This window comes from Psammomys obesus, unplaced genomic scaffold, assembly GCF_907164565.1.
Source record: "Psammomys obesus unplaced genomic scaffold, mPsaObe1.curated_primary_1811, whole genome shotgun sequence".
Classification (NCBI taxonomy): Eukaryota; Metazoa; Chordata; class Mammalia; order Rodentia; family Muridae; genus Psammomys; species Psammomys obesus.
The window spans coordinates 485302-509898 of record NW_026592481.1 but is presented as its reverse complement, the minus strand read 5'-3'; the positions used below and the strand labels follow the sequence as shown (position 1 = coordinate 509898).

General features: G+C 40.8%; 2 protein-coding genes across 9 annotated transcripts in view; one reads left to right on the top strand and one right to left on the bottom strand.

Moving 5' to 3' along the window:
* Window positions 1-865, top strand: part of Ofd1 (OFD1 centriole and centriolar satellite protein) — a 41133-nt gene extending 40268 nt beyond the window's left edge. For all 4 annotated transcript variants that reach the window (XM_055613351.1, XM_055613354.1, XM_055613350.1 and 1 more), the window contains 2 exons: window positions 53-120; window positions 748-865. In XM_055613351.1, coding sequence (XP_055469326.1) covers window positions 53-120; window positions 748-790 — 111 coding nt within the window. In that variant the 3' untranslated portion in view covers window positions 791-865. The remainder of the gene's footprint in view (window positions 1-52; window positions 121-747) is intronic.
* A 1943-nt stretch (window positions 866-2808) lies between these two features.
* Window positions 2809-24597, bottom strand: part of Gpm6b (glycoprotein M6B) — a 151726-nt gene continuing 129937 nt past the window's right edge. For 3 of the 5 annotated variants that reach the window (XM_055613346.1, XM_055613343.1, XM_055613345.1), the window contains 6 exons: window positions 19746-19932; window positions 16605-16761; window positions 11910-12081; window positions 9138-9211; window positions 7913-7978; window positions 2809-4865 (listed from right to left, as the gene is read on the bottom strand). In XM_055613346.1, the coding sequence (XP_055469321.1) occupies window positions 4716-4865; window positions 7913-7978; window positions 9138-9211; window positions 11910-12081; window positions 16605-16761; window positions 19746-19932 (806 nt within the window). In that variant the 3' untranslated portion in view covers window positions 2809-4715. Of the gene's footprint in view, window positions 6423-7912; window positions 7979-9137; window positions 9212-11909; window positions 12082-16604; window positions 16762-19745; window positions 19933-24597 lie in introns of all 5 variants that reach the window. The other 2 variants (XM_055613344.1, XM_055613347.1) reach the window with 1 other exon arrangement.

Genomic DNA, 24597 nt, shown 5'->3' with positions numbered 1-24597 from the left:
TTTCATGAAATTATTAACTCTTCAAAATTCTTCTTTTTCCATCCTTTGTCAGAGCTCAAAAAAATCAGAAAGAGAATTTTCACTAGTGGACACGATAGCACCTAGTGACAAAGATGAAAGGTATGGTTTCCTTCAAACGTGTCCCTCAAGCAGATCATTATTGCTCATTTTGTCAGTTAAAAATGATCAGATAGTTGGGTTTGCCTTAAAGAATTACTGAATCAGTAAAAGTTACTGACTTCTGAAAGTTGGGCATAGTGGTATAGGCTGGTAATTCTAGCACTCAGGAGCCTGAGGCAGGAAGGTCAAGAGTTTGATGCTAGCTTGGGCTACATAGTGAGACTCAAATGAATTTAAAAGGGATGGGAATTTAGTTCAGTTAGTAGAGTGTGGAACCCAGGTGGAAATCCCTGGGTTCAATCCCCAACTCCTCATAAACAGCATGGAGCTGCATGCTTATAATTCCACTCAGGTGGAAGCAGGAGGGATAGAATTTAAAGTCAGTTTTGCTTACATAGTTTGGGCCCAGCCATAGACACAGGAGACACTTCAGTAAAAAAACAAACAAAACACAAAGCAATAAAGAAAACGCACTGGCTTTAAAAAAGTCCATTGTGATTTGACTTCTGAAATTGCCCCAATACTAACTATACTATAGGCAGAAACCCTACATAAAAGGAATAGGAATATTATGAACATCTAGACATTGGCATGAATTTGCTAAATATCTAATTTTTTTCTCTTTAGTTCTCCAGGCTTTTCTCGTGAAGAAACAGATGATGTCTGGTAATCACATTAGCTGTCTAGCTTCTCACAAGAAGTTGTATAATATGAATTCTTATTTTTCTGGAATTAAAATTGTCAATAAAAACGTGGTGTGTAGTGTTTTTTTAAACATGGTTTTATTTTGATACCATAATATATGAAACAACAGTTAACAGTTGAATCCTTCCTCCACCCCTTTTATTTTTTGAGACAGGATCTCTCTTGTAGCTCTGGCTGGCCTTGAGCTCATACAGATTTGCCTGTTCCTTTTAAGGCATGCGTCACCACAGAAGTTCTCTGTAACCTTATCTTTAACAGTGAAATTTATTCACTACAGCAAAATAACAATCCCCTCTCTGGTTTTGTCAAATAGATACACCTATTTGAAAACTTTATCTTATCAGGCTCCAGGCCTACATTTGCTAAGTTTAAGCTGTGTACCTCCTGCTCCACACTTGCCCTATGATGTGTAGAACCATCCTCCCAGTACAGTTTTCTCCCTAGACATGAACATAGATTTTGTTGTTGTAATGTTTGTAATATTTTGCCATCTGCAATGGTTAAATGTGTAGGTCCTCCAATACTCATACTCATATGTTGAAACCCTACTGTGATGGTATTAGGAGGTGGGCCTCTAGCAGGTGATTAAAGCATGAAAGCAGACCCTCCTGAATAGAACGAGTGACCTTATTTGCCTCTCGCCTTTTGGAGAGACAGTAGTCATCCCTTTTAGAAGTACTAAGAACTTGACCACTGTACAAGTACAAGGCAAGGGCTGACCCTCACCAGTCACTGAACTTGCCAGCCTGTTGTTACTGAACTTCTCAGTCTCTAGAACTATAAAAAACAAACAAAGCCCCCCAAACTTCTTTATAAGCTACAATGTCTAAGATTTTTTGGTACCAGGAGTAAGTCAACATCTTTACTGTAGAATCCTTGATCCTTATTTATAATGGATGGACTTGTTGATTTTTTTTTAAGTATGCAGGTTTCTCCTATAACTTTGACGACAACCTTTTTTCCTCTCAAGACAGGGTTTCTCTGTCTAGTAGCCCTGGTTGTCTTGGAACTCACTTTGTAGACCAGGCTGGCCTCAAACTCAGATCTTCTGCTTCTATCTCCCGAGTGCTGGGACTAATGATATGCATCACCACCACCTGGCTCATTTTCCTCTTCTAAAACATTTTACAAGAGGTAATTGGAAAAACCTGTGCCTTCTGGAGGTTGCTGTTAGATGGCTTAATTATTGGTGGTCAGTTAAGACTTGACAGTCAAGATTACTTGTGATTTTGTTAAACCCCTAGAATTTATTCAAGAGGTCCCTGTGGCTTATCCAATGACACAAAATGCAACCTAAGCAGAAGGTATTAAGTGAGATAAATGTCATTTATATTGGGCTCCTGCTTGTTCTGCTGCAGTATGTAAATGAAGTGTAGTGCTCCAGATTCAACACATCATTTAGAGATGTTACTGTGTCCATAATACCAAAGGGCTGGGCATCAGTAAGAAAGGTCAGGTGTAGACAATCCAAATGTATAATCATACTGGCAGTAATGTTTCAAGTCACAGAATGAGATCCCAAGTAACAAATTGTGTTCTACTGCTTCAGAGAATAACAGAATTAGATTTCATTATATTCCCAAATAGACCTTTTGCCATAGACTTTGGATTTGAAAATGAGTCAACAACAAACAGACCCTTATTAAAGTTCCTTATTCTGTTTAGCCCAAGACTAAGCTCTGTGTTAATCTGATAGATGGTGTTCTATTGGAGAAACTACAGTATTGGAAATACTGTTCTTTTCACAGACTCTTTAGTACTAACAGCATTTCATACAAATACAGCATGGTAGATTACAGTATTTTCTTAAATTTTTCTTGCTAAAAACATTTTTTGTGGGTGTATGTGCAAAATAAAACCAGTAGGGGGCGTTGTGGGTGTGCACATGCAAAAATAAAAGTAGTGTCCTCCCATGGTCCACATTTCTCTATCAATGTGAAATCTTGGTGTATATTATTCAAAAATGACACCATACTCTGAACAGAGAAAGATAGGATTTATGTATGGTAAAAAGGCAAGCGAATGAAGCTATAATTTTATTTCATTACTCTTTAGTACATCCACAACTATTTCCACCTAAATATATCTTTAAAATAAGCATACACAAGTATTGACTATTATCTACAAATATTTATTGTAACACTTGAATAGAACTACAGGAAGCCCTTGGCACTGATAGAAAATATTGATTCACTGTTAGGTTACAAAAATTTATACATAGCAAAATTTAATGCTCTTTACATAAAAAATATTAGACTACTTCAACAAAACTTTCAAAAATTCCTGGTAATAGCTACCAGAATTAGAAAAGTAAAATTAGGCTTTAGACACTGCCTCTTCTAGTACACTGGACTCTAACAGCACCTCCACTGCTGGAAAAAATATTGAATTCTGTCATGCAATAGGAAAACAAAACACTAAGCTATCTTGGAATAACTGTTATACACAGAAGAGAGCGTCTCCCAATCAAAAAGAATCCAAATAGGCGTTTTAAGCATTAACCAGAAGAAAAAATCCAAATGAAATACGATAGTTGATGTTTGATTTTAATAGCATCTTGATAAAGGTATGCTTCCTTTCATTTGAATACAGTTCTGCACATGTATATGTTTTAAAATCCAGGAAAAAGCCAAACCACAAGTTAACTCTTAACATGAATATACATAGTTAACCCTATAGTATGCAGCCCCTTTGAAAAGCACTGATGCACCCCACAGTTATATGGATCATTCCATAATGAACAACACAAAACTTACCATCACTAATACCCAGTACCTATTAGTCACTTAATGTTCTGGAACACAATGAGTCAGAAGGCAAATTTCTCTTGAAAATGGCTTAAACTCAAGCAGTTTTCTTGCTGAATATCAAACATTATTCCAGGAAATTAAGATTTAGATAAGAAAACAATGAAATAAATACCAACCCTAACTTAAATTACTTATGTATTAAAGTCTATAAAAGTAGGAGGTCAGAGGTCTGTGGTCAATTTGCAGTTAGGTTTTAGATAGTTGATATGAAACTGTAAACTCACTATCTGGACCACTTAAAAATGGTTTAGAATGGTGGTCATTTTAACAAGGTAACACTTCTTAATTAAGAAAAATATTCGTGAAACAAAAGTATGAAGGAATTTTGGGTTTCTGGTTACAATATAAATTCTTAGAAATTGAAAACAAATATTAAGGCAGAGCTGACATTTGTTTCCAAACAAGAATTGTGATCATCAAATCATCACTCTCATTTTGTTATGAAGAGATCTACTACAAAGCTGATTTTGCAGAGCTCCAGTCAGAATCCAGCTTCTGCACTGATAAATTTAGCATAATTGCAGCTTGATTTAGCATTACTAAAAGATTTCTGAATGGCCTGGTAAATAAATGCCTGAGACCTTAGGGGTGCTAATTGTTAAAAGTTTGAATTAATCACATTATCATTGATGAGCCCAAGGTTATATAGGTCATCAGAAATGAACTTCACACCAATTGCATTTTGATCATACTTGAGGACAGGTGGCATATGAAAATCTAGGGTCATGTCCTTTGATACTGGCATGCTCCTATGAAAGAGCATGATGTAATTATGTGTTAGAACTGCTCTAGCAGTTAAGCACACATGCCACGACTCTCCAAAAGATGAATGGCCATTCTGTCAAAGTGTTGCCTTTTAAAATGGCTAACATGAAACCTCTGATACTTGTTCTAAAGAAAATGATTTACCCGCTGGAAGGTTTTCCTAGAGATCCACTCCAGCAGCTTGAGACAGACGGTGAAATGTTGGTACGTCTACATTAGTTTGTTTGGTGGGATACACATCTGTACTGCAGAGCAGCTGTCTGATGATGTGTCAGAGCTGTAAATTCGTCGGCTGACACACTCTGGCAAACACTTTTAAGTGTAAGAATTGAGTTGTTCTTTTGACCGAGACTGGATATCTTGCAGTTCCTGTTCTTCCTTTGCTTTGATATCCTGGTAAGCCTGCATTTTGCTCGCATCCTTTAAGTAAGCCCAGTTAGAAGACAGTATCATGAGGAAGTGGATCTGGAAAAGAAGGGTGAGCATGATGGCTAGTGAGCATGTGAGAAGGCAAAGCGAGCTGCTAGTCAGATTAGATGGGATCAGCTGGAGAGGGACAAGAGTTATTCGCTATTAATATTCTGCTAGCAGAGCTGTCAGACACGGAGCATGCTCTACTAGTTTGCTTCATATTAAGAGGCTGAAGAAAAGTTAGTATGCAAATATAGTGAACTTGGGAATAAAGTGGCCAAAGTTATTGTTAAAAAGAAGTAAAAATGAAATATATGACAGAGCTTTTTTTTTTATCATTTTGAGAGTAATTTTAAAGATAAATGCAGAAGTTCAGAAACACGTTGCCTTTTCTGTTTAAAAATGTAGAGCAAAGACTTATCTGTGGGTAAAAAAAAAATTCCCCCAAAGGCCTATGAGTATGATTTTTTTTTAATTTTTGAGTAAATAATTATAGAATTATATATTTAATATGGAGAAATTAAATGAATACCAAAACCAAAATTGAAAACTAAGTATGCAGTCTGTGGTAACATTTTTTAGCACTGAAAACTATATTCTTTCTTTTATAACTGCCATTATTTCATTTCGCTTAAGTTCATTTCACATAAAAATCCTTGTCATTCTTTACAGTTTATGTGGCACACACATCCTTTCCGTGTATTTTCCTATTGCCTGAAACATAAATCTATACAACTCAGTTTCCTTAAACGCCATACTTCCTTCTCATACCATACTTCATTCCTGACTTATATGAGACCTTCAGATCTGGGCCCAACTTCTCTTCCCATTAAAATCTTACATATAATTCAAGAACCTAATTATGAGGAAACAATTTCTATGCAGCAAGACAATTTAAAGTTACCAGTTTTGTGGGTTCTAAAGACTGTTATGTCAAAAAGATGTAATTTTTTTTTTTCAGAAAAATTAAATGGTGACATTCTTCAATTTTTTATCTGGTCTACTTGTAAGGACATTTATTTGGTGATGAACCAACCATGTGATATAAAAACCTTTTAAATTGAATTTAAAATATACTTGCAAAATATTTTCTAAAAAAGTGTGACAAAATGAAATCTAGGTTGTAACTTTTCTATCTTCAGCACTTGTTCTCTTTTCCATCACTAAGGCTGGTTACCAAGCAAGCAAAATTAACGGAAAATGCAGGTATGTCAAAGTGTTAATACTTCATTTAGAGATACTGTTCAAAGTTTTAAGTTCAAGAAAATTATATTATCAAAGGATGCTCACCAGTGTCAGTAAATAACAATCCTTTTCAAACTGTGGGAATAGCCAGACCCCATTCTTTTATAATTCACGTACAGTAAGTCCTATTATTTAGTCTACCATGCAAAATGAGTTAACTGAAGCTATTTACAAATTACTGTAGCAAAACTGCAGAAACCTAGACTTCACTTTAGTCTGGAGGGTCAGTGATGTTCACGTTACAGAGCTTAGCTCTCTAAAGCTCCTTATTGGCCTTAATGCAATTTAGAACTTAGTGCAGCAGTCTTCCCGACTCTTAAACTTCAAAACCGCATAGTTATATGTAGTAGCCATCATGTAGATCAGCTGGTGGAAGAGAACAAAACAGGGCAGTAAGATACAGGCAGTGGGGGCTGTTGGCGTGACACCTATAAAACAGGGCAGGGATGGGTGCCAGCTCCCAGTCTAAGGGCTTTCTTCCCACCTTCTAATCAAAGCAGGCAATTTCTCTCCTCTAGTGTATGACTCTTCTGATCACACATACATAACGGAAGTCCTTAGCTCTGCCCTCAGTAAGCTTATTAAAAAGCCTTGGATGTGTTTCAAGAATAACAAGATAGAGAGCTGGGTCAGCAATATGAGAGATGAAGCTCTGTGCCCTATTTCTTCTCATCTTTCCCAAACTGTTTGTTCAGCAGCAATTAGTCTTCTTCCTGCCTTTTGCGCAGCCAAGAGAACAGGTCATCATGGTGATTTCATGGGAAAAATGACTTAATGGCTAGGAAAACTGGGAATGGGTAATCCTCAGGCAGCTGAAGTCCCTTTGCTCTCCCAATCTTAATTGGTTTTCTACCAATCATGAACCAAGCTTCCTACTCCCACCCAGTTATACACATACATGCATACAATCCTTTTTGCTTGTAAGTTGATTCTCATTATGTGCAGATTCTGAGTTTGCCTACTTGGTAGCCATCAAAACAACATTCTGTCACCCATGACTGGACATGTGCAAAGCACTAACAGATTTGAGTCCTCTCATAGGCACAGTCCCAGCTAAAGTCTTCTGCAGTGAGGCTTTGCTGCATTTGCTCTGCACTCACAATGTAAGCAAGCATCTTACTTAGTACTACAATTGCTAAAATATCTCCCAAGAAAGGTGTGCTAGTGTCCCAGAGGTAATGTGTACGAGAGAACCTTCATCTAGGTATGGGTGATAGTGATGTTGGCCATGAATTCAATAGTAATAATTCAATAGTATATATTAACTAGGTTATCTTATACTGAAATTTACATGGTCTGATGTGACCCAGAAGCTAATCTACTTCCCCAGCAGGCTGTGTTCAATATATGCAATTTAACATTTCAATTGACTTTATATAAGGTTACTTCTGCACATAAGGAGATTATATATATATATATATATATATATATATATATATGTGTGTGTGTGTGTGTGTGTGTGTGTGTGTGTGTGTGTGTGTTTGTGCATGTATGTATGTATTTCATCTTTCTATTTGGAAGTCAAGATTTCTTTCCAAATAAATGGGCAGTGCCTTACGTGAGTCTCTGTCCATGAATGAAGTCATGGAACTAATTGCTAAATGCAATAAGGCAACATGCTATGCCTAGTCAGCAGGTGTTGGTACCCTCTCTTCTTTCCAGTGTCCAAATTGCATCAGTCGGTGCCAAGGCAGCCACTAGTACTTCCTGCAAACTAGACATTCAGTAAGTTTAAAGAGGGAACAGTTAACCACAGCTAAATACACAGATCCTTTGCTTCATCTGCTAGTAAAAGCTGAAAGGAAAATCTGTGGTTTAGAGTGCTATACTAGGGTGTTTCTGGGACAGTTACTCACCAGGGCAATGACGGTGGCACCAGCTCCAGCACAAGCCACAATGAACAGGTGATAGGACATGTAGAACTAGGAAAGAATAGGGCACCATGAGCAATTTGTGTGTCCTGGAATGCTGCTTCACTCTCCTTCACAGATATTGCCTGCCAGTCTGGGCAAAGACCCACATACCCTTGTAGTCTTAGATGAATCTTACAAGCACTGTGGGAACTGCAAGCCTTTCTGATGCTCAGTCAGCACCCCAGACAAATCACATCAGAATACCGAAGGTCATGCCCTCAACCATGTATATAGTGTAGTCCCTCGATGACTGCATTGTGCAGCCAAGGTTAGGAGCTTTTCTGCTTTGTGCCAACAATCCGTGTTATGCCTATACAAACTGACAAGCCAGATAGGTTCAGGCTGATTGTTTCAATAACTTGGTGCTTTCCAAAAACACATCAATGTTTCTTAAATATACACACTCCCACCAGTACATTGAAGTCTTGTGTTTCATAAACAGTTGTAAGCCCACAGCTGGCATATATGCTAGTGTTAAGAGAATCTGATTTCAAAGTGTTAGGGTATATTGCCAAATAAGGACTAAAAGGAAAACAAAAGTTCCCCATAGAAAGCTGTTCTGAAAATAAACATGATTAGCTCTGGCCTCTAACTAAAAATCTGACATATGTATACATGTAGGATACCTTTTATTTTATTACTTTTAATTGTATTTGTGGGTATGGATATTTATATGCATGTAAAATATATGTACACCACATGTGTGCCTGGTGTCCTTGGAGGACAGAAGAGCATGTTGGGACTGGAGTTAACAGATGGTTGTGAGTTGCTTTTTGGATGCTGGGAATTACTCCTGGGTCCTCTTGAACAGCACTGAATGTTCTTAACTGCTAAGTCGTCTTCCCAGCCCTAGACTTAAAACAAAACATGGAATCAACTTCCATTAGCCTGTGACAAGTATTCTTTGTGAAAATGTTCCCAAAAGTCATCTCTCAGATTTTTAGGTTTGGAATCACAAACTATTGCAGAGAGGAAAAGTCCATCAACTTAAGGATCCTTCCTAAATGGGCTGGACCATACAAGATGGACATTGTTTTGTAGGTAGAAAATAATGGTGACACAGTCTTCAGCAGTTTACATGAAAGCCATCATCTAAAACCCTGTTTCTCAGTTTAGGTTCTAAGTCAGCAAGTGTGTGAGGGAGATGTCAGGATTGAGACTTGTTTACCTCATTCGTGTTGCAGATGTTCTCCAGGGCAGAGCCACAGATTTTGCCTGGGAAAGCATTCCAAGGAATGATACCTGCAAAGTGAACCCCAAGAAAATATGATGACAAGGTGTAGTGCCCAGTGGTTTGGCTTCAATTTAGGTTACCTGGGTTTTATGGAGGTCCCTCTAGCCTCTCATGCTAGGGATTGAACTTGGGGTCTTTGCACATGTTAAGAACATACTCAGTCACTTTGCTATAATCTCAGCATGCCTCACATTCTTAGTAGACCTTTCCATTTTAGAGTCCAATTACAATTTTAAGCCGTGTTCCTTTTCAATCGAGGTACCTGGTGTCTGAAGTTTAGGCCACAAGGAACAAAGAGCAAACTATCTTTGGGCAACAGAACAAGAGCCAAGTCACTCTCACCCATGTAAGATTATAACAGTTGGGCATTTTTTTTCCTCCTCTAGACTGTACTTTGTTCAGTGGAGGTAGTAGTTCTAAATGTCAGGTTTTATTTTAGGGTTTGGTTGGTTGGTTGGTTGGTTTTCTGAGACAGCGTTTCTTTGTGTACACTTGGCTGTCCTCGACTCACTTTGTAGACCAAGCTGGCCTTGAACTCCCAGAGATCCACCTGCGTCTGCTTCCCCAAGGGCTGGGATTACAGGCATGAGACACCTCATCCAGCTTATTTTTGTTTGTTTAGATAAGGTTTCATTATGTAGTCCTGGCTGCCCAGGGAACTAGCTATGTAGACCAGGCTGGCCTTGAATCAATCTGCTTGCCTACCTTTCTGCCTCTTGAATGCTGGGAGTACATGTGTGCATGGCCTGCCTGGCCCACATTTTCAAGGCTAGATTTTTTTTTTTTTTCTGCAGTGAATTTATTAACGTCCAGGGGAAGACTCTCATGCAGCATGATGGTGATGCTTAGGCCACATGAATGTGTGACCTGTGTTTGTGCACTGGCCAAAAGGGCACAGGCTGTACTTTTTCCTCACTGCAGCTCTTAAGTTCTCTCTGCAGTGACAATTTTTCAGCGGGCTAACACTATTCCCTCTTTAATACTTGGGAATGTGCTTAAATATTAAGGATGCCTCAGTTTACAATTCTACCAGGAAGAAGGAAGAAAGGAAAGAAGGAAGGAATTTTTGTTTTTAAGTCCTTATTTCCTCCTATCTGTAATGTCAACTCAAACAAGTAATCTCAAAAAGTAACCAGCTGGACAGAAACAGGATTTTTAACAAAAGTTATTTTAGAGAACACAGATTGTTTGCACATATTCTTTTATGGAAACTTTTTTGTTTTGAGGCAGGGTCTAGCTCTGTGGCCCTGGCAGGCAGGAGAACTGGCAGTCTTGCTGCCTTAGTTTTTTGACTCCTATGATTATAGATATGTTCCACCATACCCAGCTTTTCAGGTACTTTAAGAATGAATCCAGGGCCCTTTTATTCTGGGCATTTGTGGGAAGAGATCTATTGTGGGCAGTTTTAGGTTAACTTTATACCCTACTATAAGATAAGAATAAGCAATACAAAATCTATGTAAAAATGAAAGTGCTATCTTTGCTCAGAAGAACTCCTGAAGGACATAATCCATCTTCATTTCTAATGGAAAGCTCTCTTCCTCCCTGTGTTTTGGTAAGAACATGTTTCCTACTCTCCTAGCTGGAAGCAATAATTACACTCCCTCTTTAGGATGTGGCCTTCTCTCAGCAAGGAAGTCAATTCGCACCCAAATTAATTGGCTTGAGGCCTCAGTGGCCCCTTCTGTGGCTGGTCATGGGAACTGTATTCTGAGGATCCCACTGGTGAGAACAAAATGGCTGAGCCTGCTTCTGAACTACTGAGACTGCTCTTGCAGAATCCATTGTAATGGCTTTGAAATCCATCTGCATTTGTTGTTGAGTTTTTCAGTACACATAAGTTAAAGCAATTGGTCATTTTGTAAAGATTCCCTTCAAAGAGGCAGGCATGCAAGTGTAGTAGGTGAAAATTCAGTATGAAACTGAAAAGAGCTGGGCCTAGGAGCACATGGCAGGATCTCAGCACTCAGGAGGCTGAAGTGGAGCTATGAGGTAAAGGCCAGCTGGCCAGCCTAGACTATATAGTGAGATAAAATTAAAAATGAAGAAGAGAAAGAGGGCAAAAAAGAAAAACTAATATATGTATGTGTATATATATATATATACATTATTTTTTTCCTCTTTTTAATTTATTTTTATTAATTATAATTTATTCAATTTGTATCCTCCCTGTACCTCCCTCCCCCTTCTCCACGCATGCCCCTCCCCAAGTCCACTGATAAGGGAGGTACTCCTCTCCTTCCCTCTGATCCTAGTCTATCAGGTCTCATCAAGAGTGGCTGCATTGTCTTCTTCTGTGGCCTGGTAAGGCTGTTTCCCCCTCGGGGGCAGGTGATCAAAGAGCAAGCCAATCAGTTCATGTCAGAGACAGTCCCTGTCCCCATTACTATGGAGGCCACTTGGATACTGAACTGCCATAGGCTTATATATATATATTCTTATGGTGGGTATCTAAAAGTCTTTTTCTAAATTGAACTGCATTATAAAGTAGTTTTGCATTATAAAAGACTTTTATTTTACTATATGCCTGAATTGAAAAACATTTTTACAACTCTCAAATGACATCCTTTAGTGAGTAAAAAGGCCCAGAGATGCTTACCCCCAGAAAATGTGTTATGGTGACTAAAGTGAGGGCTATGTGCTAATCAGAACCCAGACCCAGGCAGAAGACAATGAAGTAACGGGGACAGGATTGAAAGGAGGTACCGTATTGTCGGACATCCACACAGATCTGCTCCACACCCGAGGTTCCGTTGCTTTGTGGGGACTTGATGACTTCGCAAGTTGACCATATGTTGTAGAACATAAACACGGGCACTGCAGAGAAGCCGAACACACCCAGCCATGCCACTCCCAGCACATAGGTGAGGAAAACGAACTAGGCAGACAATGAGAAGGGGGGGGGGAGAATCTCACTGAAATGGGCACATTCATCTCAGAGGAAGGGTTGCACTTTTCTGCCCAGTGTGGGACCTGTAAGACACAGGATGCATTCCAGGGGCTTCGCCTGCTATGCAACCAAGGAAGAAATATCTGCTCAGGGTAGAGAAGCTGGGAGAGGCTTTCTCAGGCCCTTTTTGAGTGACTGATTGATTGACTCATTAATTGATTGTGTGTGTGTGAATATATGCATGTACACGTGTGTGTGTGTGTGTGTGTGTGTGTGTGTGTGTGTGTGTGTGTGTGAATTGTGGAGGCCAGGAGACATCCTGACTATTTCTTCAGTGCTTTTTTACTTTGTTGCTGTTGACAGAGCATGTCTCAATGTTCTGGAACAGATCATGCAGGCTGGACTAGCTAGCCATTGAACCCCAGGGATCCACTTGTCTCTGCCTCCCTAGTAGTAGGATTCTAAGCTGGGACACTATGCCTGTCTTTTTCATGTTGAGTTTTGCTCTCTCTCCTGCCTCCATGTTCCCCTTTTAGCCATCAAGGTCATGAGAGGTGACCTTACTCACCCAACTAATTAGTTACAAGGACTGAATGAGGTTTGATCTTGTTTTATTGTGGCTTGTTTTGTGTGTTTTGTACTGGGAATTGAATCTGGGGCCTTGCACACACTAGGCAAATGCTCTGCCCCTGAGCTAAATATCTAGTTCCCTCCTTATGTTTTTATTTAGAAAAACTGTCTCAATAAGTTGCTGAAACCACTGATTTTCCTACCTCAACCTTATATAAAATAAAGCTGGGATCACAGGCCAGCACACTTGAGCGAGCCTATGAGATATTCTTTCTAAACTCCCAGCATCGTACTAAACGTGGGATAGGTCCAGGGTGTCTTTACAGGCTACTTAATCATAACATCATGTTGATTTCTCAGCACTTCCCTTTGTTTTACCTTGCATGTGGGTATGCAAAAATAGCAACTGCCAACGGAAGGCTTCTTTCAAAAGGAAATCTGCCAATTTCCTCCTCCTGGGAACTTACTGGAAGCACTAGACGCTTGAACCTTGACCAAAAGTTTCAAACAGTCACGAACACAGGGAATATGCCGAGATTCTCATTTTCTTCTTAGATAGCAGCTTCGCCTAACTTTATGCTATAGATGTCTGTCCAGGCTGACCTGGATAAGAGGGTCTCATTGCCCCCTACTGGCCACCCTGGGAAACTACAGATACAAGATACTGTCATTTCAAGGACCTTCACAATTTCTCAAGTACCTGCATTGCTAACACTATTTGAAGGATCAAATGTCAGGTCAGGAGTTCTCCCTCTAAGATGGCTGTTCTAGAACAGGTTTTCTCATTCTTTCCTTATCCACAGAAAACTGATGCCCTTGGTGAGCTTTCTAATAACACCTCGGGGACTTGAGAAGGGGCTACTGATTCTTAGTCATGGCAAGCCTTTATTTCTCACGGAGGATCTGGGTTTCAGAGGTCAAGCCAGTGTTAAGTAGAAAGCACCCACTGGAGGCTGCTCCCCAAAACACGATGAATCTGGTGTTCAGACCCTTCCTCAGTAGGCTCTCTCTCCACCCCCAGGCAAGTAGGTGTTTGTTTTCCACAAAGGCCTGAGGAAAGAAAGGCCCTCCTCAACAGAGAGCAGTCCTCATCTCCTCACCTCTCAGTGACATGCTGTAGCAGTGCCATCAACCCTGCACCTTTTTTTTTTTTTTTTTTTTTTTGCCCTGCCAATCTAACCTTTAAAATCCAAAGTGAAGACTAGTAAGATGGCACTTGCTGCCAACCCTGATGGTGACCTCGGCAATCCCTAGAATGCATAAGTTAGAAGAACTGACTCTTTCCAGTTGTCCTTTGACATCCATACACACACCATGCCTTGTATGCTGTGTGATGTGCTATTATGGTCCTCAGCCCACTAAATAAATAGAAACATTTTAAAAGTCAAAGTGGGGGCTAGAGACATGGTTCAGTTGGGAAAGTGCTATAAGCATGAGGGCCCAAGTTTGATCCCCAGCCACCACATAAAAAGAAGAGTGTGGTGGCACACACCTGTAGCCTCACAGCTGAAGAGGCAGAGATGGGCACATCCCTGGGGCTTGCTACCTACCCAGTGTGGTCTAATCGGCAGGTCCCAGGTCCCAGACCTGCCAGAAGATACTGCTGATATGAGGTGTCAGGGCATATGGTCCCTAACAGGAATGGTGGCTACAGTGGTAAGACTATTTATGGCCTTGTCTTTCTTGTGCTGAGGGAATTGATGCCAGGGCAGTCCTGTGACAGGACAGTGGTACAAGGGAGAGTAGGAGCCTAAGGCACAACCATTCAATTGTGGTACCAGTTGGACAGGAGTAGAAGAGTGGAGGTCAGGGCAAGGTTATAGGCTGCTCAGGCATCTTCAGGCACCATGTGCCACAGCCTTCAGGATATGGGTTCCGGTAATGGTGAGGAGGCCATTAATAGGAAGGATGACACACAGACTGGACCTGATCCATCAAATGATCTGGATCCTTTACAGGAATTTCCTTGGCCACTACTTTCTTGAACTCTCAGAAACAGTATTTGTCTCTATATGAACCTACCTAAGCAGACAATGATGTACCTTGGGACTCCTCTACAAACTTTGGTGGAAACTTTCTTAGTTACTACTCTTAGTAGGCTCTCAGTCATTTCAGACCAAAATATTCTAAGAAACTCCAGCTCCAAGCCTGTATATGACACACTGGCACATGGCCCAGAAAGGCTCTATCAAGACCCTGTGGGTCATACTGAATCCAATTGAATTCTCCACACCCTAACAGCATACAGATCCTCAGAACAGTACTGGAGCCAGACTTGTCACTCATTTCTTCCTCTCCCTGTCCTACCCGTGATCATACCCAGAGCCATCCTCTACTCTACTTACTGCCTGGGCCCAGTTCACATCTCTCCAGACTGCCTTGCTTGAATCTTAAAATGGCCTCTTATAAGCTCACTTCCCTAACTTCATCCTCCATACCACTAGGTAACTGGCCAAATCTTATGGAGTTGATCCTGTCAACAGCCCCCTTGTGTTTGCCTACCAATGGCATTCCTAGCCTGATATTTATGGCTCATCTTGATTGGGTCCCCTACTCCTCCTTCAAGTAGGGTTCTTTCCTGCCACCCCCACTCTTCCTGTTAAGCCTAGTCACATGACTGGGGTTTTCTGGGCCTCCCCTGCTCATACTAGTTCCTCTTTCCTGGTCTCATGTGAAGCAACTTCCTGTTTTTCATCTGGCATAATGCCCTTCCTGATTCTGCACTTCAGTGCTCCCATTGGCATCACAACTCTGCCAAGCCTCCAATTTCCCACTGTGTGTAGCCAAGAACAGAGAAACCCAGGGCCAGATAGGGTAGCAGTTGGAACAGCCTATATCCCCTGGTATTCCCAGGCCTTTCCCAGGGTAGTAATACTTCTGATCAAGGCTGGATTGTATTTACCTTGATCATTTAAAAAAAATTTCAATCACTGTGTGAGTATTGTATATATAGAGGTGTGTGGGTGCCATAGCACACTTGCAGAGGTCAAAGGTCAGCCTTCAGGGAATTGATTTTTTCCCCTCCATTGTGGATTCTCAAGTTTGAACTCAGGTTGTGTAGTAGGTATTGTGAGCCTTTTCACCCACTGAGCCGTCTCACCAGCCCTGTTTACCTTAAGAAACTTGATATAATAGTGTCCATAATATACTTTATGCCTGGGTTCAGACCACCAAGTCACCACAGACACAACAAATTCTAACCCAATCAGAATGCCTCTTTGCTGAAAACTTTTAAACAGTGGGCTCTCCTGATGCTGGAAGCCAGAGCCACATCCTGTTCTTTCTGGTTCTGTCTTCTTGCAGTGGGATATAGTCACTGCTATATGCTAGGAAGCCCACAGCCCTTGCCTAAGTTCTAATTCTTTCCTTCTTGGGGACTCACAACATGTCTCACGTTTCTTCCTCAGTGTTAGTACTTTTCTCAGATGTCCAAATATTTTCTCTTCATCATACTGTTCTTCCAATGCATAGCAACATGTCCGGCTGTCTGGCAACACTTCGATAGGGATATATCATGATTTACAAAGCCTGTACAAGGGCTGGGATGTAGCCTAACATGCAGAAGGCCCTGGGTTTGATTCCCAGTGCTACATTCCCATGTACAACGTGGCATTTGCGTGTATGTGTGTGTATGTGTGTGTGTGTGTGTGTGTGTGTGTATGTATAGAGAGAGAGAGTGAGAAAAAGAAAAGTTTTTAACCTTGTCTTTTAAGATTTATCTTCCTTTAGTACAGAGCCTCCTAAAACAGGACAACTTTGTTTCTTTTGTTTAATATTATTAGTCACAAACTTGAAAACACAATGCTTTTCAAGTTCTTAAGGCCATGTTGGTAAGAGCAGTATTTGTGTCATGGACCTTCCATGAATAGCTCCTAGTTTCACCAAGTAGAAAGAAACACAGCCATGCACTGATTGGCTGAGTACCTGAGTTTAGTACTCACCATTCCGCTGATGCATCGGCCACAGGCAGTTGTTTTAAACTCACCGTGCAGCTCTTTCACTGCACTTGTGGTGTAAAAGCCTTCTGCCAACAGAATGATGCCATATAAGAAGAAGAAGGATGCAATTCCATAGATGACATACTGCATCAGTTGGATCCTGTGAAAAGAAGACAGCTGCAAATGTGAGAGGCATTGTGGAGTGGGGATGTGAGGCACCCTTACTGTGGCATCTCTTGTGGCTTCAGCAGGCTCGTAGGGCAGTCCAAGGGGGGATATCTCTGTCCACTCCAGTAGCCCAGGGCTTCTTCTCCTAGTAGGTCTATTGATGATGTAGAGGACCTTCTCAAGGAACAGGCAAGAGTTTCCTTTAATCATGGGCAGGTCCTGCTTGTGGAGCACTGCTACTTACCCAAGTCTTGTGCAGTGAAGGTTTATATATCTATTTTGTATGTAGCATGGACACAGAAGACTTAAGCTACCCATTCAAAGCTACATGGTGCCAGAGTAGGTATTTGGATCCTGGTTCAATAGACAACATACTTTTCCCAACATATCAAAATGCTTCCCAACCAGGCTTGGTGGCTGATGCTATTCTGAGAAAATACCTAAGTCAGCCCTCAGGATATATTTAAAGAGAAATTTGTGCAGATGGTTGTTACACAAGTGATGGGACATCAGCTTATATGTAAACTACTGAAAGTTCATTCACAACTAAGTTTGTCTTTGAAAGCAGGTCCTCAGGCTTTGGCTGCCCAGAGAAATAATCCGGGTCGTTTTAGAAAATCCTACTACCTGCATAACACCTCCAAGAGATTTAGTTAACTACTCTACAGTGATGTCTGGGAACACTTAAACTCTCAAACTCTCAAACTTCTAAGTTTGAGATTGGATTAAGATCACTAGTTAATTAGGTTAAAATACCTTCTCTGATATTTCTTCTCTACATATTTCTATATGCAGAGAAGAAGTATCATGTATCTCAGATTGGCTTTGAACTTGCTATATAACTGATGTGGACAAACATTCTGAGAAAGAAAACGTGCTTTCAAACTGAAACTCCTACTAAGATTAGTAACTGCTTAGAACTTAATGATGTGGACAGGTCCAGAGCCTAATTACAGTTTAGCTTGGGCTGTCTTTAACCCCCTACATAGCCACTCCTTGTCCACCTTTTTGTCAGACCAAATACTCTGTGACTAACACACAAAAAGTCTTTAGAATGTATTAACTTACTGAAGCACTAGCTTCTATCAAATAAAAGCCAAGTGTCATCATCAGACAGCATCTGAGGCCATCAACAGAGGTTTTCCGCATTGCTGTAACCTGCCTCTTTTATCTTTCTTATCAGTGTATTTGAAGATTTGTGGCTTTCTTTATTGTTCTATAAAAATATTAAACTGCTTTCATGTTGGAACATGGAATTGGGGGTAACCTAAATCTGTGTCCCTGGGTCATGGTCACTGTCATCTGGCTCCAACACATAGTTTTGCATCAACACTGAGGATCATTTTAAACTTCTGGTCCTCCTGCTTGTACCTGCTTGAGTACTGAGATACAGGTATGTGCCAACAATCTAGCTTATGAAGTGCTACAAATCCAACCCAGAGCTTCATGCATATTAGGCAAGCATGCTACTGATCAGGGTATGTTCCAGTTTTCTGCACATACATTTCTTCTGTACACCTGTAATGTTTGACTACCCTATTATAGCTTTCTTGTCCTTGTTCATTTCTTTAGATGTCATTTTTGAACAGGTTTTTAAATGTGATTTGTTTTTTCTTTTCTTTCTTTTTTTTTTTTTTTTTTTTTTTTTGGTTCAGCAAGATAATTGACACCTGCAATTCTAAGCACTTGAAAGGCAGAAGAAGGAGAATCACTTCAAGTTCAAGGGAAGCCAGGGCCATAGCAAGACCCTCAACAACCAAATAGCCATCTCATCACAATTCCACATTCATTTCTGCCTTTTCCACTCTGATATTGATGTTTCTTCACAATTACAACCCATATACACTGAAACTAAACCCAACGATCAAGGAATTGAGTGAAGGGAAGCTACTTGAAGGAAAAACACATGTCAGTGGGGTTTGCAGTCATGAGATCAAGCTTGAGAACTGTTGAGCCTCTGCTGAGAAAAAGTCCAGAATAGGAAGACAGAAGGCTGGAGCTGTTTCCATAGCTTCCTCTTTGCTGCCTCAAGGTGCACTGGGCTTAGTTCTCCTTCCAGAAGAATTAATGTGGAAGGGCTGCTCCTGTCAACTTAGGCCTGAGTGGGTCCTCCATAGAGGATCTATTCCAGGGGCAAACGAGAGTATCCTTGTTACTTGGGAACAGTGAAAACTGTCCATCAATTTGTCATCGTGTTACAGTCCACTACATCTAACACCTTGTACACCTATGTACATCTGGTCATGCCCAAATGAGATTCCACCCTGGGCCTCAAGCACCCACCATATTCTCGGCCTTTTCTCTTTTGTTGTATAATGGGCTACTCTCCGCCCCCCCCCCCCAAAAAAAAACCCTCTTTCTTTCTATTTCATGATACAAGGTCTGATATCCCAGACTGGCCTCAAACTTGCTGACTTTGAACTTTTAATATTTCTTTTACAAATTATTCTTTAGAGGGCTGGAAAGATAGCTCAGAGGTTAAGAACACTGCTTGCTCTTCCAGAGGTCCTGAGTTCAATTCCCAGCAACCACATGGTGGCTCACAACCATCTATAATGAAATCTGGTGCCCTTTTCTGGCAGAGGTGTACATGCAGGCAGAATATTGTGTACATAATAAAATAAATAAATAAATCTTAATAATTATTCTTTAGAATTTCTTATGTGTATACAATTAAATAGGACCATGCCTGTGGACATTTTGATCATTCTGCTTTTATCTCCCATGTGCTGGAAATGCAGGCATGCCCAGTTTCTGCCATTCCAGGGATGGATCTCAGCATTTTCTGCATGGAAGGCAAGCGCTGTAACCAACCCAGCTACATCCCCATCCCTTGTGGGACTTTTTCTATCTGAATTTAGCAAACTTTAATCAAAGGTATTGATTTTCTGTCAGAAAAGGATAAGCTAGTCTGTCAGAAAACATTGTGAGGTAGTTGCATTTTACATACACTTGTCAAGGGAAGCAGATACTCACACTTCGCTCAGCAAGGCATGGTCACTGGTGTTGGTGGAGAAGTGCTGTTCAAGAATTGCCACAGTGCCTGCAAGAGCCACATGACCACAGCCACAGAACAAGGCGACTCCAGAGAAGCATAGGATGGTGGCCACCAGGGAGGCATAGGGAACTCCTCCCAGACACTTGATGCAGCATTCGAAGCAACCTAGATTAAAGGAGGAAAAGGCATGATGGGCAGGAATCCTTCTGGTTTTCCTGAACAGTACCGTGAGCACATACATTTCTGCTCTATCCCCCTTCTCAGCTCTATGACTAATACGTCAACATTCCAAAGACCACAGGGATAGTTCCCATGATCTCACATCCCACGAGTGAGGACTACGGCACTTCAAATGGGAGTGTAGCTGACTTTTTTCAGAGTCTCCAAAGGTAGGGTGTCACACTCATCAACTGTCAGTTATGAGATATAACCTCCTTTGAGAGCTTCCTCACTGACTGACTGTGAGGCAGAGAAGCACAATTGGGAACGCCCATCCCATTGATAAAGGCAAAAAGGAGGACTACAGAGCCATTGTGGCTTCAGGAAAAATAGCCACAGTCAGGATTTCTCCAAACCCAGCCTTTACAGTTTCAAAGAGCCCTTCATGTCTTCAGAGACTAGGAGAATCCAATGTGGTCGTTAGAGTGTTGCTGGGTTTGGAAAAATAGCAAAGGGGATCATTTTGGAAAGGGTCCCTAAGGTACTGAAGTACCAAGTCAACACGATCCACCCAAGTGGGCTGACCTCAGTTTGCTTCAAAATGAGAACAGAAATTACCCCAGTGGTTTAATAAAAATTGCCCCTCCCCGACATGGGTAGCACAAGCAATTCATTCGTGGTCCTTCTCCTCTTCATCCTCCTCCCCAGCTTCTATCTTAACACACAGGCTACATGTTCAGACTCAGAACCCAAACCCAGCAGTTGAAGGGGAAAAAGAAACAGAAAAGGGGAGAAAAAAGGACAAAATGAGACTCCATGAGGTGAAATGAAGGAGACAGGGCCAGACTTCATACTTGGTCTGAGAAAATGAGAGTTTTATCTACTTTTTTTAAAAGATGATTTATTTTTTTATTATTTTATGTGTGTGAGTGTTTTGCCTGCATTTAAGCATATCTGTGTACCATTCACATGCTTCACACCTGAGGAGTTGGTGATTCTCCTTGTAAGTGCTGGAATTGATCCCTAGCCCTTTGCAACAGCAAGAAGTACTCTGAACCACTGAGATGACTAATCCAGCCCCGTTGTCTGTTGTCTACTTTTTAAAGAACCTTTTCCTTGAAATGTCCATAAAGGCCTGCCTGACCTCCACAGCCAGGTGACATTTATCTTCCAGTTATTGCAGTGCTGGCCCTGGGGATATTGTCTTTCACTCTCCTAATCTCCCATTCATGTTTATATTATCCAGACCCTTCAGTAAATGGCCTGTCAGGGAAAATCCAACTTTAACTGCATTAACATGCTTAACAGCAATCAAAGGCAATTCATTAGCTCAGGGTAAGCACACCAAGCCAGTGAAAAGTCTTCCTTTCAAATGATCTTCATAGGAGTCAGGGATTGCAAACCTCACAGAATAAGCTAGTGATGAACTTTGCTCAGATAAATACCCTATGTGAATACAATATTCATTTCAGCAGACCTCAGGAAGTGACAGGATTCCCTTTGCTCCTCGCAATTGCTCTTTAGCTCATTGGAAAATACAAAATATCAGGGTTTTCGAAGGAGCCTGTGTGTCCTTCTATTTCAAAATGATGACCAGCTGTATTTGGAAAGGTCTAACTCATTGAAGCAGATGTGCAAAAAATCAAAATATAGAATCAGTGCATAATATGGTTGCATGTTCATTAGCAAGTTAATCTCTTAAAGAGCTTTGGACACTTGAGGTTTGTGAATGTTGATTCTGGGGATCCATTTTATTTTGCCACATAGCTCTCTGGGGACCCAGTGAAAGGAATAAAACTAAAGTCCAAATTCTTTCCAGCTGCCTACCTAAGAGAAACCAACATCCTTAGCCTTGATCTGTCCCATTATATAAAGATAAAACAGACAAGTGTGTTCTGTATCATTTGTGACCTCATGTTCTCAGTGTCTGGGATAATATGAAGAACAAGATGGATGCTTGTTGTTGTATCTGATCTTCATTAAACAGCTGCTCTGGGACTGTGCTATCTGATCAAGTTGTCACTAGTACCTGTGGCTATTGAAATTTAAGTTATTTAAGAGGAAGTAAAAACAAAACAAAACAAAAACCAATTCATTTCCTCAGTTGCACTGTCCATTTTCCCTGGGTAGCCACTGAAGGTAGTGGCTGCCATGATGGATGTTGCACATAAACAATGTTTCATTATCACAAAATTCAGACTTACCATTTATTTGCTTGTGTGTAATATGAGCTGGGTTCTAACTGAACCCAATGAAATCACCTGGGATTTCATTCATTAGGTGTTTTTGAAGGTAGACTGTGCCAAGCATTGTGCTTAGCTGCAGGGACACACATCTGAAACAAGACACTTTCACCTTCAAAATCAGTCTGATGCTGTATCAAAGACCAGACTTTGCTCAGGCACATTAACACTGCATCACAATATTGTCATTTTCAAAGCTCATGTTCAAGAACTTCACAATTGAATCACAAAATAAAAATTTAAAAAGACCCATATTTAGCCCAGTGTGGTGGTGCACACCTGTAATCCCAGTACTCAGGGAGGCAGAAGCAGGCAGATCTCTGTGAGTTTGAGGCCAGCCTGGTCTACAAAGTGAGTCCAGGACAGCCAAGGCTACACAGAGAAACCCTTTCTTGAAAAACCAAAAGGAAAAATAAAACATGTTTTAAGTAACTTTATTACTTTGTGTTGAACCACATCCATAGCTACCCAGTGGTGCATGATACCTATAGGCTGTGGGTTAGGCATACCTGGTAGCATGATGAGGGTCAGGGTACAGACCATCAGAGGACCAATGGAGGAAATTAGAGAAGAAAGAAAAAGGGAGTGCCAGAAAGGACTGTAATTCATACTGGAGATGGGGCAGGAAGGCTTTGTGCAGAAAGGCATAGTACATCTTTAAGCAAGCAATTCCTCACTGATGTGATGACCATGATATAGAACCTGATAAAGTGCTCATTCATTTCAAGACATTTTGGGTTCATATGTATTTTTAGCAACCCATATCTTTCCTTGCAATTTGAAGTTAGGGTTAAGTGTTACAGTATAGCACATTCATTCATCCCTTAACAATGGAACACATCCTTCCAAATCCACAGGGGCTGCTTTGAAAGGCCCTTTTATCCAGAGGGTTAGAGAATTCTTTTTTTCAAAGGAACTATCACAGCTGCTCCCAGGCTCAAAAACACAAGTGGGGTTAAAAGAACAATGCTATTCAGTCCCAAATTCAACACTGGAGCAAGACTAATGTTTCTCTCCAATTTCTTACTCACAGGCACCATATAGCAAGTGCTATGGATCTAGTCTGGTAATAACAGGGGAAACCAGGGATTCAAGAACTTGGGGGAAATCACAACCACATCATTTTCAGCTTCATTTGTGGCTGGGAACTGTGACTCCTCCAAAACTGAAACCAAACACTGGTCATCTGTGTTACACACACATGCACAGACACAGACACACAAACACATGCACAGACACAGGCACACACACACACACACACAGCTTTTACAGGCCCTATAATAATATGACTTGAAACTTGAGATAGGTAGCGGGGGGAAAACTGATTAAGAAATACTACTACCAGGTGGACCTGAGTTTATTCTAGCTTTTTGAGCCAGTTATCCAAAGAGCTAAAATTCTATGTGTAGTGGATATTCAGCTGCCTACAAATGGATTGCTCTCCACCATATCTATGTCGCTGTAGAAGCCCTAAACACTCATATAAGTGCTACTTTAAGATCAACCACCTTGATACAAGTTCCTTACTTGGCCAGTTCCAACTGCTTTCTTCTGAGACAAGCCAAACTCCACTATAATGAAATCTAACTCTGCAAAGCAGTTCTTGCTTTTGGCCAAGATGGAGAAGGAGTAAAGACCAAACATAACTTCCTGCCTGAAACAAAACAAAACTGGACAGAGTATATGAAACAATATACATATAAAGATAATAGATAACAGGCTATGAATAACTTTCCTTGGTAATGATATAACCACTAAATCATACTTAAAAAGCAGTTATGATAGGCAGGTCTATGTGAAAGCACAGCTTGGCCCTTATTCAAATTAAAGAAGTCCCTTCCCTTAACCATTATTACAAATGTTGGGGGCTTTCAGAAGACAGTCTTATTTATTGGAGCTGCCTTGGGGTTGGATAATGGGTCAAAGCAAGAATGGCCAGCCATTCTATGCCTTTCAGAGAGTAGACAGTGTCCACTGAGTGTCTTTGATGTCCTATGCTAGGTACCAAGGACCCAATGAAGAGCTAAGATAAGTGTGATCTATACTCTGTTGAAGTTTGCACTTTATGGAAGATGAGGGGAGCCATTAAACTATTTTAAATTCAAAAGGGTGAGGAGGATGAATGGTGGGAGGGCAACTCAGGATCAGGAAGTGACTAGGAAGGGTGAATTGATTAGGTAAGCAAAGGGAGTAAAGGTTGGAGAGGAAGGGTGAGCCAGGAAGCGAGAAGAACATGCATGAAAAACCTGTGGTGGGAGAGAACAGGGTACATTCCAAGGCCACCTGAAGGGTAGAAGAAGCCAGAAACAGTTCAGTGAGAGGATGGCATGGTGAAGCAGAAAGGTCTATAGGTGTTCACTCATGTAGAGTCTCTCAAGTCACTTTACTAATTCTGGAATATGTTAGATTTCTCCTGGGTGTAGAGGTG